Source organism: Salmo trutta, chromosome 26 (genome assembly GCF_901001165.1).
Source record: "Salmo trutta chromosome 26, fSalTru1.1, whole genome shotgun sequence".
NCBI classification, from domain to species: Eukaryota; Metazoa; Chordata; class Actinopteri; order Salmoniformes; family Salmonidae; genus Salmo; species Salmo trutta.
This window is the reverse complement of record NC_042982.1, coordinates 40,172,432-40,187,990: the sequence shown is the minus strand read 5'-3', so window position 1 is coordinate 40,187,990 and position 15,559 is coordinate 40,172,432. Positions and strand designations below refer to the sequence as shown.

The 15,559-nt window shown below is 43.9% G+C and overlaps 1 protein-coding gene and 1 pseudogene across 1 annotated transcript; one reads left to right on the top strand and one right to left on the bottom strand.

Annotated features, from left to right (window-relative positions):
* Positions 1–2,734: 2,734 nt before the first annotated feature.
* LOC115163914 (uncharacterized) lies at positions 2,735–7,336 on the bottom strand (annotated as a pseudogene).
* A 1,333-nt stretch (positions 7,337–8,669) lies between these two features.
* Positions 8,670–13,404, top strand: LOC115163757 (extracellular calcium-sensing receptor-like). Its single transcript, XM_029715922.1, has 9 exons — positions 8,670–8,925; positions 9,374–9,668; positions 9,851–9,937; positions 10,187–10,453; positions 10,877–11,083; positions 11,241–11,513; positions 11,686–11,913; positions 12,158–12,281; positions 12,374–13,404. The coding sequence occupies exons 1-9, from the start codon at positions 8,672–8,674 to the stop codon at positions 13,285–13,287; spliced, it is 2,649 nt and encodes an 882-aa protein (XP_029571782.1). The 5' UTR covers positions 8,670–8,671; the 3' UTR covers positions 13,288–13,404.
* The last annotated feature ends 2,155 nt before the right edge of the window (positions 13,405–15,559 follow it).

Genomic DNA, 15,559 nt, shown 5'->3' with positions numbered 1-15,559 from the left:
TATCCAATCAAATTCATAATCACAAAGATCAAATCATAACAATCATTCATTCTTAACATAATTAGGTCATTCAGTTCAATAGGAAATCAACAGGAATCATCCTTGAGGCATTTAGGCTCATAACTATTCATCATAATCATGAGAAGACTAATACAAATAATTCAATCAGTGATCAGTTATTCAATATATAATCCCCATCAGTTTGATATCAGAATTGATCAGTTCAGCAAACAATGACGTTTCATATTTCACCCTTTCAAGTTTGTCTTCATATGTACATGTAATTTCAATGCATATTACCATATCGATGGCATAATTGGCCTGTGATGATCTGTAGGGCCGTGATCATTGACCATTTACATTACACAATAGGTTTGAAGCGCGCTCTCCAAGCCGCGCTCCGCGGTAGTAACTATGAACAATAATTGATGGCCCGCTCTCCCGATCGCAACAGATAGTTCAGATGAAAGGTTCAGATGAAAGGTAACAGATTCGGTGGAGTTACGTGGATTCATGGACGCACAGAACTTTTGGATTAGATGTAGTTAACCTGTTGAGGACGGACGTTCCGCTAGCGGAACCCCGTTCCTTCTGCGGAACCCCTAGCCAACAGCCAATGTCATCGCACGGCGCGAAATACAAAACCAACTAAAATTCCACAATTCAATTTTCTCAAACAATCCACTATTTTACACCATTTTAAAGATAAGACTCTCGTTAATCTAACCACATTGTCCGATTTCAAAAAGGCTTTACAGCGATAGCAAAACATTAGATTATGTTAGGAGAGTGGATAGACACAAATAATCACACAGCCATTTTCCAAGCAAGCATATATGTCACATAAACCCAAACCACAGCTAAATGCAGCACTAACCTTTGATGATCTTCATCAGAAGACACTCCTAGTGTCACGTCCTGACCAGTATAGAGGATTATTTGTATTATTTGGTCAGGGCGTGGCAGAGGTATGTTTGTTTTGTATGGTGGTTTTTTTTGTGTATAGCTTAGAGGGGTGTGTTATTTATGTGTTCCGGGGTTTTGTGGTGTATGTTTTAGTATGAGTAGGTTCTAGATTAAGTTTTCTATGTGCAGGTTTGGTTGCTGGACTCTCAATTGGAGGCAGGTGTTTCTAGTTGCCTCTGATTGGGAGTCCTATAAGTAGGTGTGTGTTTTGTTTGTCACTTGTGGGTAGTTGTTTGTTAGCACTGCTTTTGTTTAGCCTGCCACACTGTTCCTGTCGTGAGTTTTGTTTATTGTTTTTTTCCTCGTGTTCTCATTTAAAATAAAAGATGATGAGCACGCAATCCGCTGCATATTGGTCCACTTTGTCCGACAGCGATTTCAACATATCTTCAGACGAAGAGGAATGTGACACCTAGGACATTATGTTATACAATACATGCATGTTTTGTTCAATCAAGTTCATATTTATATCAAAAAACAGCTTTTTACATTAGCATGTGATGTTCAGAACTAGCACACCCACCGAAAACTTCCGGTGAATTGACTAAATTACTCATGATAAACGTTGACAAAATACATAACAATTATTTTAAGAATTATAGATACAGAACTCCTTTATGCAATCGCTATGTCCGATTTTAAAATAGCTTTTTTGCAACATTCTGAGTACATAGCTCGGCCATCCCGGCTAGCTATTTTGACATCCGCCAACTTCGAGGTCACCTAAACTCAGAATTACTATTAGAAAAATTGGATTACCTTTGCTGTCCTTTGTCAAAATGTACTCCCAGGACTTCTACTTCAACAACAAATGTTGTTTTGGTTCCAAATAATCCATAGTTATATCCAAATAGCTCCGTTTTGTTCGTGTGTTCAGGTCACTATCCGAAGGGTAACGCGCGAGCGCATTTCGTGACAAGAAATTTCAAAATATTCCATTGCCGTACATAGAAGCATGTCAAACGCTGTTTAAAATACATTTTTTATGCTATTTTTCTCGTAAAATATTGATAATATTCCAACCGGGCAACGTTGTATTCATTCAAAGAGAGAAAGAAAAACATGGCGAGTTCTCGTGACCGCGCATCTCCAGTCTCACTGTCCCCAGGCTGACCACTTACAAACTCTGCTCCTATACTTTGCCCAGAGACAGCAGACACCCCATTCCACTTTCTGGCGGCTTTAGAGAGCCAATGGAAGCCTTAGAAAGTGTCACGTTACAGCACAGATGCTGTAATTTCGATAGAGATGTAACAGAAGGACAACAAATTGTCAGACAGGGCACTTCCTGCATGGAATCTTCTCAGGTTTTGGCCTGCCATATGAGTTCTGTTATACTCACAGACACTATTCAAAGAGTTTTAGAACCTTTAGAGTGTTTTCTATCCAAATCTTTCTGGGCAGGAGTAGTAACCAGATTAAATCGGGTACGTTTTTTATCCGGCCGTGAAAATACTGCCCCCTATCCCAAAAGTTAATGGGTAAAAAAAAAACTTTGCGGGAATTACTGTATAGAGCCAGCGTGCCAAGAGTACTAGACTGTAAGGGAAATACTGTTTAGAGCCAGCATGCCAAGAGGACTAGACTAAGTGAAATTCTGTTTAGAGCTTGTGTGCCAAGAGGACAAGACTGTAAGAGAAATACTGTTTAGAGCTAGTGTGCCAAGAGGACTAGACTGCAAGTGCCAAGAGGACTATAAAGCCTGGTCTCAACCTGGTGTTACCCCGTCATCCCTTTCTTAGTGTTCCTCTCTGGTCTCAGCCTGGTGTTACCCCATCATCCCTTTTTTAGTATTCCTCTCTGGTCTCACTAAGAAGATGTAACATTTAGGTGCAAAGATGCACAGCAGCAGACTAGAGGACTAGATGATAAAACTAGAGGATAAGATGGTGAATATCTCCACAGCTACAGTGTACTTCCCAGGAGAGCTGACGTAGGCAGGGACAAAGGAGATCCACACTGCACAGAAGAACAGCATGTTGAAGGGGGATGAGCTTGGCCTCGTCGAAGGTGTCAGGGAGGTGTTTGCATCCCAGGAAGGCTAGGAGAAGACAGACCGAGGCCAGCAGGTTGACGTAGCCCAGTACCAGTTAGAACCCCGGGGACCAGGGCTCCTTTACACTCCAGCACCACCATGCTGGTCAGACCCTGGTACGAAGAGTTCCTGAACGGGATGGAGAGAGCCGTGGAAGCCAGTAAACACAGAGACACACCTAGGGGAAGTAGTGGAACAATAAGCATCATATGGTTGGCAATCATGACTGTCTGCAAAAGGTTATGTAGTAGAACTAGCTCTACCTGAGGGACGGTGGAGCAGAGCATCAGCACAACAGCTCTACCTGAGGGACGGTGGAGCAGAGCATCAGCACAACAGCTCTACTTGAGGGACGGTGGAGCAGAGCATCAGCACAACAGCTCTACTTGAGGGACGGTGGAGCAGAGCATCAGTTCAACAGCTCTTCCTGAGGGATGGTGGAGCAGAGCATCAGTTCAACAGCTCTACTTGAGGGATGGTGGAGCAGAGCATCAGTTCAACAGCTCTTCCTGAGGGATGGTGTAGCAGAGCATCAGCACAACAGCTCTACTTGAGGGACGGTGGAGCAGAGCATCAGCACAACAGCTCTACCTGAGGGACGGTGGAGCAGAGCATCAGTTCAACAGCTCTACCTGAGGGACGGTGGAGCAGAGCATCAGTTCAACAGCTCTACCTGAGGGACGGTGGAGCAGAGCATAAGTTCAACAGCTCTACCTGAGGGACGGTGGAGCAGAGCATAAGTTCAACAGCTCTACCTGAGGGACGGTGGAGCAGAGCATCAGCACAACAGCTCTACCTGAGGGACGGTGGAGCAGAGCATCAGTTCAACAGCTCTACCTGAGGGACGGTGGAGCAGAGCATCAGTTCAACAGCATCAGTGTCCTCTGCTGGGAAGGTCCAAACAGCTTCATAAGGGCATTGGAGCCTGGTACAGTGGCCCTGAAGGCCAGCAGCACCACAATGGTCTTAAAATGGTCTTAACCAGCACCACGTTGATCCTGTCTGTAACCACTAGAACTCAGGACACCTAGTGCACTCAAAGGAACCCGCATGGGAGGACATGATGCACACACACATTGGCCTATATAAAATGATAATCAAATCATGGTATGACGTGTCACTGTGTGTAGCTGTCTGGTTGCTGATCTCCGCAGCAGCACAGGGCAGGCAGTCGAAGCAGCAGGGAGGCTTTCCTGGATTATGGGCCAATCTGCTGCCAGGGGTGCAGGTAGGCACTGCACAGAGACACTCACCTGGGGAGAGACACAGAGCACAGTGACACACACAGGCCCTCACCTGTGCCTATTGAACACTGCATAGGGGAGAACACTCTGAACCCACAGAAAGGCCCCTAATTTACTTTAGTTCTAGTTAAGTCTTATTTGCGGAAAGTTGAATTCAGATAAGGAAAACAGAATAATAAATGTTGCTTAAATGGAAACATCACCCAATTCGACACCACAACTTCTATTACAACCCACCTGTGATTGCCCTCCTGTCCACATGATTGTGCTGTCTTTCATCTGCAGCTGGTGGCTGAGGGAGGGCAGAGCCATCATAGCTTCCTACCTTCTGTTACTTGATATCTCCACTGCTGACCTTCTGCCAGTTATTAACATCATAGAGGGGAAGGGGCTTCCCATTGGCATCAAACTGATTGCTGAGATTCAGCCTCTTACTGTATGTTGGTGTAAGAGCTGATGGAAAAGAGAGGGCGGTATGCAGTACCAACACTTAACATTGAGGGATGATTAAATATGACTAGAAATAGATTAATAATCTTATTTACACACGCATACACACAACCCCAAACACACATCATTCCTGTCTGTGTAAAATACGTGCTGGTGTTACACTTCTCCTGAGCAATGGTATACGGCAAGTAGCCTAGTGGTTAGAGTGTTGGGCCAGTAACCAAAAGGTTGCTGGATTGAATCTCGGAGCTGCCAAGGTAAAAATCTGTCGTTCTGCCCCTGATCAAAGCAGTTAAAATTTCTTTGGGATAGGCGTACCGCTAGTGCCCGGCCTCGACAACATTCGGTGAAATTGCAGAGCGTGAAATTCAAATTACAAAATCGTAATATTAAACATTCATGAAAATACAAGTGTCATACATCATTTAAAAGCTTAACTTCTTGTTAATCCAGGTCAGATTTCAAAAAGTCTTTACAGCGAAATCACACCATGCGATTATCTGAGGACAGCGCCCCGCACACAAAAGCATGACATACATTTTCCAACCAAGCAGAGGCGTTAAGAAAGTCAGAAATAGCGATAAATTAAATCACTTACCTTTATAGATCTTCATCTGGTTGCAATCACAACGGCCCCAGCTATATTACAAATGGTCCTTTTGTTTGATAAAGTCCATCTTTTGCCCTCACCGGAAAGAGCTACAAACACTACAGCCAAAATGGGAACCGCTTACAAAAACTACAAATTCTAGCTAATTTTTCAAAAAACAAGCCTGAAACTCTTTCTAAAGACTATTGACATCTAGTGGAAGCCCTAGGAACTGCAATCTGGGAGGTATTCATTTTATATTCCCATTGACAGCCATTGTAATCAGTGGTGAGCTGAAAAAAGAAATTCTGAATGGATTGTCCTTGGGTTTTCGCCTGCCATATCAGTTTTGTTATACTCCCAGACAGTATTTTAACAGTTTTGGAAACTTAGAGTGTTTACTATCCAATACTACCAATTATATGCATATCCTAGCATTCTGGGCCTGAGTAACAGGCAGTTTACTTTGGGCACCTCATTCATCCAAACTCCCCCTATCCCGAATAATTAAACCCACTGTTCCCCGGTAGGCCATCATTATCAATAAGAATTTGTTCTTAACTGACTTGCTTAGTTAAATAAAGGTTACATACACATTATGGGAGATCCTGATCTGAGCCGCATCATAGTAACTGCTCTGTGATCCTCTGAAACAGTACAGATAGGAGTTAACCCAGGACCTTTAGACCCAACACCATCTCCAATGCCCGCCCCAATATCCATCTTGTAGTCAAACAGTTCCTCCCAGAACATATTGATGAACTCTGACCCCTGTGTGGGCGAGGGCCTGACCTTCAGCAGGAAGTCCCCCAGGCCAGGGATACTGACTCCAGGGAAGGAGAAGCCCAGGGTGCCCTGTAGCAGCGAGTGAAACTGGGGGGAGGTGAGCAGGCTGGCCGCATCCCTATCACGTTCCTCGCTGCCAGCTGAGGATGAGGAATTTAACAATTGGAATTGTTTGTTGCTTATCCACATTCACATTTTATTTAATTTTTTTACAATAAAAGTTGAAGAAAGGAAAAATAAATAATGAAGTATAGCCCTAACACAATATTATTATTTTAAAGGGGAGAACTCACCTCAGAGAGAAAGCCCAGCATCTGGCCCTCTGTAGCGAACCACCACATGAGCCTTGAGCTCTGGAGGGCCATGGCACGTAGCCCAACTGGGGAGGGAAAATTGGGGATGATGAGTTGGAGCGCCAGGCAGCCTACCTGGTCCTTCAGCTGCTGTGTAAAGGCCTGGATGACATAGTGACTTTAATCGTCCGGGATTCCCAGCATGCCAACCTGCGCCAGCCGAAGTGGCTCACCAACTGGACTAAACCTCGGACATAGGAGGAGATAAATAAGTGAAGGTTTTGACTGAGGACATGGCATACAGTTGCAAGAAGTATGTGAACCCTTTGGAATTACCTGTCCTTCTGCAGAACTGTTTCATAACATTTGATCTGATCTTCATCTAAGCCACAGCAGTAGACAAACACAGTCTTCTTAAACTAATAACACACAAACAATTATAGTTTTTCATGTTTTTATTGAACACGCCATGTAAACATTCACAGTGCAGGATGGGAAAAGTATGTGAACCCTTTGATTTAATAACTGGTTGACCCTCCTTTTTGCAGCAATAACCTCAATCAAACATTTTCTGTAGTTGCGGATCAGACCTGCACAATGGTCAGGAGGAATTTTGGACCATTCCTCTTTACAAAACTGTTTCATTTCAGCAAATTCTTGGGATGTCTGGTGTGAACTGCTCTCTTGAGGTCATGCCACAGCATCTCAATCGGGTTGAGGTCAGGACTCTGACTGGTCCACTCCAGAAGGTGTGTTTTCTTCTGTTGAAGCCATTCTGTTGTTGATTTACTTCTGTGTTTTGGGTCGTTGTCCTGTTGCATCACTCAACTTCTGTTGAGCTTTAATTGGTGGACAGATAGCCTTTCCTGCAAAATGTCTTGATAAACTTGGGATTTCATTTTTCTGTCAAAGATAGAAAGCTGTCCAGGCCCTGAGGCAGGAAAGCAGCCCGAAACCATGATGCTCCCTCCATGATACTTTACAATGGAGATGAGGTTTTGATGTTGGTGTACTGTCCCTTTTTTTCCACACAAAGTGTTATGTGTTCCTTCCAAAAAACTCAACTTTAGTTTAATCTGTTCACAGAATATTTTGCCATTAGCGCTGTGGAACATCCAGGTTCTCTTTTGCGAACTTCAGAAGGCAATGTTTTTTTTGGACATTAGTGGCTTCTTCCGTGGTGTCCTCCCATGAACACCATTCTTGTTTAGTGTTTTAAGATATCATAGACTCGTAAACAGAGATGTTAGCTTGTTCCAGAGATTTCTGTAAGTCTGTAGCTGACACTGGACATTCCTTTAGCCAATAGTGGAGAGCAAGAGAGAGTCCTCTCCTGCTTAATTTACAACCGAGTGTGAGCTGTCAACCCGGTAGTTCCCTTCGCCCCCTGCGGATAGAGAAGGTCTGCTTATTGTCAGCCAAAGCTGATCTGACCCATTGTGATCCTCACAGGACAGTCATGACACTGTGGTTGTGTTCATGAAAAGAGTAAATGTAGTGGGCAGGCTGATTGCTAGTGGAATATTTGTAAGGGATGTGTTTGTACCAATTTCTCCTCTTTCGTCTCTATCGACAAGGGTTGTAGTTGCGGATCTGCCTCCGTTTATTACGGATGATCCGGAAAGAGCTAAGTTGTTTTGGTGAATTTGCTAGTGGTCTTGATTTACTGTCAGCTGGTTTTCAGGCAGATGCTGTCGTGGAAATACTTCTTAAATATCTCTGAGACACTGGGGCTTGTGAAATCAAAATAGACTTTATTACAAAGTAACAAGCACAGTTGGTCCATGGAGCAACTGCCGGTCCCAGACTCGGAGATCTCTTTTTATACAGTCAAAACTGTTCGCTGCTCTGGCACCCCTATGGTGGAACAAGCACCCTCACGACGCCAGGACAGCGGAGTCAATCACCACCTTCCGGAGACACCTGAGACCCCACCTCTTTAAAGTGCAAAAGGGAAAATAAATAAACATGAATATGTGGTGTGGTATTTGTTTTTTACTGGTTTCACTTTTTGTGTAGCAACAGTTCACATATCGTGTTTCTCTGACACTCTCACATCTCATCTCCTACATGCGACTCTGCCCCCCTCCCCCCCTGCCTCCCCTACCAGCCAACCCCTGCCACCCCTCCCCTTGCAATCCCTCCCCCCTGCCTCGCCTCCTCCCCCCAACTCCCTCCCCCTTAAATCCCTCCCTCTGCCTCCCCCCTGCCACTCCTCTCCCTGCCTTATACTGTCAACCTCCACTGACACTATAAAAGAGAGGGAGAGAGAGTAAGCAAGAGAGAGGGGGAGAGACAGAGTACAGCTATGAGGGTCAGGCAATATATTAACCTTTACCTATCTATAATCATGATTCTGAACTCCTCATCTCTGAGCCTTCTATTGAACGACTCCTCTGCCTCATCCTCTTCCTTGTCCTGTCGTCTGCGGGAGCAGTTCAGTCTGAATGGGATGTACCAGAAGGGTGATGTGATTCTGGGAGGTCTGTTTGAGGTCCACTACTTCACTGTGTTCCCTGAGCTATCTTTCAATTCAGAACCCCAGCAGCTCTACTGTGAGGGGTGAGTATTCATCTACTGGACTGAACTGAACTGGACTGGACTGGATGTGTGTCTGCAACTCTCCTATAAAGGACAGAGAGACATCCCTACTATAAGAAGCCTCACTATGATCAGTGTTAACCAACCCTGGTCCCGGAGACCTACTGGGTTCGTGTTACATTGGTGAATAGTACATTAATTAATTGTGAATAGTACATTGCAGTATCAAAAAATCTGGGAATTAATTGTGTGCATTCCATTGTTTTCAATCCTTATTCCTGTTTTCTAAGCACATATCCCTTTAAGATAAAGCTATTTTATTATCTATCCTTGACAAAAGTAATTTGTTTTCTTCTCCCAACGCCTTAAGACAACAATCTCTCACACACACCCCTTAAGAGGTGCACAGGGTTCAACACCTCTAGAGTGATTTAAAACATTTACAAATTGATTGAATGTTCCTTTTCAGTTTTACCAGTCGGGGTTTCAAGCAGGCCCAGACTATGGCGTTTGCTGTAGATGAGATCAACAGAAACCCTGACCTTCTGCCCAACATCAAGCTTGGATACCAGCTCTATGACAACTGCCTGAAGCTGGGAGTATCGCTCCGTGCTGCAATGTCATTGGCCAGTGGGACAGAGGAAGAGTTCCTATTGGATGAGACTTGTTCTGGGTCACCCCCGGTGCTAGGGATTGTGGGAGACCCAGGGTCCACACACTCCATTGCCATCTCCAGTGTCCTAGGGCTGTTCCGGGTTCCCATGGTAAATCAGAAAGAATAGAAAGATGACAACATTATTGGAAATGTCCTTCTTGTATTCCAAATCCCCACTTTGAGTGAGAAACAGCATGTTTAGGTCTTAAATGTGTCCAGGCATGAAACTTTTCTATTTCATTAATTCAATGAAGAAAAAAAAAATAATCATTGTATATTTCTCTCCCTCAGGTGAGTCACTTCTCCACATGTTCCTGTCTGAGCAACCGGGGAAAGTACCCATCCTTCTTCAGAACCATCCCCAGTGACGCCTTCCAGGTCTGTCACTAAGAAGGCTACAATGACATGATTACACAGTGAACCGTCAGTTGCCATGTGTACTCACTATACCCTTTATACTGTATAACAACATTACAGTTAAATAAAAGGTTCAATAACAAAAAAAAAGCTTAGATTAGGTTAAATAAAAGGTGACAAAAATAATGTATTTCATTTATGTTGATCTCTCTATACTCTCCAGTCTGTAATAACATCAGTAATGTCTAATCCCTGTTGATGTGATCTCAGGTGCGAGCCATGATCCAGATCTTACATCGGTTGGGTTGGACCTGGGTGGGCCTGGTGTTCAGTGATGATGACTACGGATTTCATGCTGCCCGGTCTTTCCACTCAAGCCTGGCCGAGTCAAGGGGCTGTGTGGCCTATTCCCAGGTCCTGCCCAAAGACAACCGCCCCACAGAGCTGCAGAGGATTGTGGGAGAGATGAAGAGCTCCACTGCTCGTGTGGTGGTGGTGTTCTCCAATGAGGCCTACCTGCTCCCTCTGATGGACGAGGTTCAGAGATGATTTTATCTTGACACTTCATCTAAAACAACACTTACAATACATTCAGATTTTAGTATCAGAGGCTCTAATCCAGAGAGATTTACACTTCATAATAATAATATTAGTAATACCATTTAGCAGATGCTTTTATCTAAAGTGACTTACAGTCAGTGATGTGTGCATATATTTTATGTATGGGTAACCCTGGACAGTTAGTGCATCCATCCTAAGATATCTAGGTGGGACAACCACATATCACAGTCATAGTAAGTACGTTATTTCCTCAAATACATTCTACAGACATTATTACAGCCATAACAGCTGTAGGATGTTACCCCTCTCACAAACAACAGTGTGTAAAAGTGTTACAGCATATTACCATTGTGGTGTTCTAAAAACCAAGATTATAAAATATAAAACCCGTTTTACAAGGTGGTGGTGCAGAATGTGAAGGGTCTCCAGTGGATCGCCAGTGAAGCCTGGACCTCCTCCACTGTGTTTCACACCCCCCGTCTCATGCCCTACCTGGGGGGTACTCTGGGTATCGCCATCCGTCGTGGAGAGATACCCGGCCTAAGGGACTACCTGCTTAACGTCCGCCCTAACGACCAACCTGCCAATAACCCTGGAAACAATATGGTGAAGTATTTTTCTGTCTTTTAACTCTAACCATATATTTAATTACTTTATACATTATGTTTAAAACATTTAAAAGGCTACTTTGCCTATAAATACTACAATACAGAAGAAAAAAATGAGTTTTCCTCTATAACATTTCCTTCTCTGTTCTGGTAAGGTGAGACAGTTCTGGGAGGCTGTGTTTGGGTGCAGGTTGGAGCCCCCAGCAGGTTGGGTGGAGGCTGGGGGTGATGTATGTACAGGTCAGGAGGACCTGAGGGATGTGGAGACTAACTATGGGGACGTGTCTGAGCTCAGGCCGGAATATAACGTGTATAAGGCAGTGTACGCCCTGGCCCATGCCCTGCATGACCTATTGCAATGTGTGCCAGGGAGAGGACCGTTCAGTGGGCACCGCTGTGCCAGCCTACAGAGACTGGAGCCCTGGCAGGTGGGATACATTCACACACACAAACAGATGCAGACATACACTTTGACAAATGTTTACTTATGTTTACTGTTTTCTTAGTCAAGGTCCCCAGACTACATACTATCTTTTGGATTCATAATCTCTTCCATTTGCTCTCTTCCCTCTGTTCCCTCCATCTCCCTCCTCTGACCAGCTGGTCCATTACCTGGAGAGGGTTAACTTCACCACAGAATTTGGCGATCGCGTTTCTTTCGATGACAACGGGGACGCCCTGGCTATCTATGACATCATGAACTGGGCGTGGCTCCAGGACGGGAGCGTGCAGGTAGAGAATGTGGGTGTGATTGACGAATCAGCCCCCGCAGGACAAGAGCTCACTCTGGACGTGGACAGAATTTTCTGGAACTTTGAGTCAAAAAAGGTTATTTGTAAAGTTATACAGTAATATAGCATATTTCACTACTGCAACAGAAACAGTGTAAACTTATACCAGTGGAGGGCAAAGAAGCATTAAATATCAGTGTGTAAATGTGGGAGTATAAATATGGTCATATGAAAGTCTGGTATTCTCCCTCCTAGGCTGTCGTTGTAAATAATAATTTGTTCTTTAACTGACTTGCCTATGAAAATAAAGGATGAATTCCCCGTCGCCTTCGTCCTTATAGCCCCCACGATCAGTGTGCAGTGAGAGCTGTCCCCCAGGCACCCGTGTAGCCAGGAAGAAGGGGGAGCCTGTCTGCTGCTTCGACTGCATCTCCTGTGCTGAGGGAGAGGTCAGCAACACCACAGGTCAGTGAAATTAATGTCATTTAAAGAATTTGAGGGTGGTTTGGGGCTGTAGAAAAGGTTTTCCACATATTCTTTGTCTGTCTTTCTGTCAGACTCGGCAGAGTGCTTGAGATGTCCAGAGGACTTCTGGTCCAGCCCGGAGCGTGATCTCTGCATCCCTAAGGGGGTTGAGTTCCTCTCCTACCAGGAATCACTGGGCATCTCCTTGATGACTGCCTCGTTGCTAGGAGCCCTCATCTGTGCAGTAGTCCTCGGAATCTTCACCCGCTACAGGAACACGCCTGTTGTCAAGGCCAACAACTCTGAGCTGAGCTTCCTGCTTCTGCTGTCACTCAAACTCTGCTTCCTGTGCTCGCTGCTGTTCATTGGCCGGCCCCGGCTGTGGACATGTCAGCTAAGGCATGCAGCATTTGGTATCAGCTTTGTTCTCTGTGTCTCCTGTGTACTGGTGAAGACAATGGTGGTACTGGCTGTGTTTAGGACCTCTAAGCCTGGGGGCAATGCAAGCCTGAAGTGGTTTGGTGCAGTGCAGCAGAGGGGAACAGTCCTGGTTCTCACCTCATTCCAGGCTGCTATCTGTACAGCCTGGCTGGTTTCAGCCTCTCCAACTCCACACAAAAACACGCGCTACCATATTGATAAGATTGTATATGAGTGTGTGGTGGGGTCGGTAGCAGGGTTCGGAGCGTTATTAGGCTACATCGGAATTCTGGCGTTCCTTAGCTTCCTCTTGGCTTTCCTGGCTAGGAATCTTCCAGACAACTTCAACGAGGCCAAGTTCATCACCTTCAGCATGCTGATCTTCTGTGCTGTGTGGATCTCCTTCGTCCCTGCCTACATCAGCTCCCCTGGGAGGTACGCAGACGCTGTGGAGATATTTGCCATCTTAGCTTCCAGCTTTAGCCTCCTGGTGGCTCTGTTCGGCCCAAAGTGTTACATCATCCTGCTGAGGCCAGAGAGGAACACCAAGAAGGCTCTGATGGGCCGGGCCACAACCAAGACATAGGGAGAATCTTCATTCCATTTCCATTATACCTCACGTCCTCTCTCCTCGCCTTCTTCTCAAAACACATTAGATAAGAAGGTTTGGAAGGGCGGGATATCTAACCTTCTCATTTATTGGGTTTTGAAAAGGAGACCGAGGAGAGAGGACACGAGGAATCACGTAAATGAAATTGAGATCCTCCCATAGGCTCAATACCAAAACAACAGTTTACAGTTGATTCCTCTCCTCGTCTTCTTCATGTCCTCTGCGCTGATCTGAAATATGAACACTAGGTGGAGGTACAATGCCTGCTAGGGATTTGCTTCACACTCTTTCAATGCAAAGAAAGGAAAGGAGACATGTGTAGTAACAGAGTATGATGGTCTCAAATAGTTTTTAGTACCTCCTTTTAGTTTCCACTTCTGTTTGTAGTTTGATGGCATTAAATCATATCAAATTAAAGAGATTTAATTGTTATGTTAGTACCCTAGTGATGTGTAGTAGCCTGGAATTGGTTCTAATTATCATGTTCTGTGACAAAATATTAATCACATAATAAATGATTTCTTTCCTTGGGCTTTTAAGTAGGTTTTTGATTTACTTCATTTGTCTATGTGTGTGACTTTAACCTCTATGGGCTAGGTGGGACGCTTGCTCAACAGCCAGTGTAATCCCGTGGCGCGATATTCAAATACCTTAGAAATGCTATTACTTCAATTTCTCAAACATATGACTATTTTACACCATTTTAAAGACAAGACTCTCGTTAATCTAACCACACTGTCCGATTTCAAAAAGGCTTTACAACGAAAGCAAAACATTAGATTATGTCAGCAGAGTACCCAGCCAGAAATAATCAGACACCCATTTTTCAAGCAAGCATATAATGTCACATAAACCCAAACCACAGCTAAATGCAGCACTAACCTTTGATGATCTTCATCAGATGACAATCCTAGGACATTATGTTATACAATACATGCATGTTTTGTTCAATCAAGTTCATATTTATATCAAAAAGCAGCTTTTTACATTAGCATGTGACGTTCAGAACTAGCATACCCACCACAAACTTCCGGTAAATTTACTAAATTACTCACGATAAACGTTCACAAAAAACATAACAATTATTTTAAGAATTATAGATACAGAACTCCTTTATGCACTCGCTATGTCCGATTTTAAAATAGCTTTTCGGTGAAAGCACATTTTGCAATATTCTGAGTAGATAGCCCAGGCCATCACGGGCTAGCTATTTAGACACCCACCAGGTTTAGCCCACACCAAAGTCACATTTACTATAAGAAAAATTTTATTACCTTTGCTGTTCTTTGTCAGAATGCACTCCCAGGACTTCTACTTCAATAACAAATGTTGGTTTGGTTCAAAATAATCCATAGTTATGTTCAAATATCCTCTGTTTTGTTCGTGCGTTCAAGACACTATCCGAAGGGTAAATAAGGGTGACGCGCCCGACGCATTTCGTGAGAAAAAAATTCTAAATATTCCATTACCTTACTTTGAAGCATGTCAACCGCTGTTTAAAATCAATTTTACGCCATTTTTCTCGTAAAAAAACTATAATATTCCGACCGGGAGTCGTTGTTTTAGTTCAAAGACAGAGAAAATAAAAACATGGGGTCGCCTCGTGCACGTGCCTCAGTATCATTGTCCTCTGATAGACCACTTACCAAAGGCGCTAATGTTTTTCAGCCAGGGGCTGCAAAGACATCATTCAGCTTTTTCCCGGGTTCTGAGAGCCTATGGGAGCCATAGGAAGTGTCACGTTACAGCAAATATCCTCAGTTTTCAATAAAGAGAGTCAAGAAGCCAAAGAAATTGTCAAACAGGATATAAAATGTACCCGATTTAATCTGGTTATTACTCCTGCCCAGAAACTAGAATATGCATATAATTATTTTATTTGGATAGAAAACACCCTAAAGTTTCTAAAACTGTATAGCATGTGACGTTCAGAAAAAGAATACCCTCGGCAAACTTCCGGGGAATTTACTAACAATTTACTAAATTACTCACAATAAACGTTCACAAAAAGCATAACAATTATTTTAAGAATTATAGATACATTACTCCTCTATGCACTCGATATGTCCGATTTTATAATAGCTTTAAGGATGAAGCACATTTTGCAATATTCTGAGTAGATAGCCCGGCATCACAGGGCTAGCTATTTAGACACCCGGCAAGTTTAGCCTTCACCAAAATCACATTTCCTATAACAAAAATGGTCTTACCTTTCCTGTTCTTCGTCAGAATGCACTCCCAGGACTTC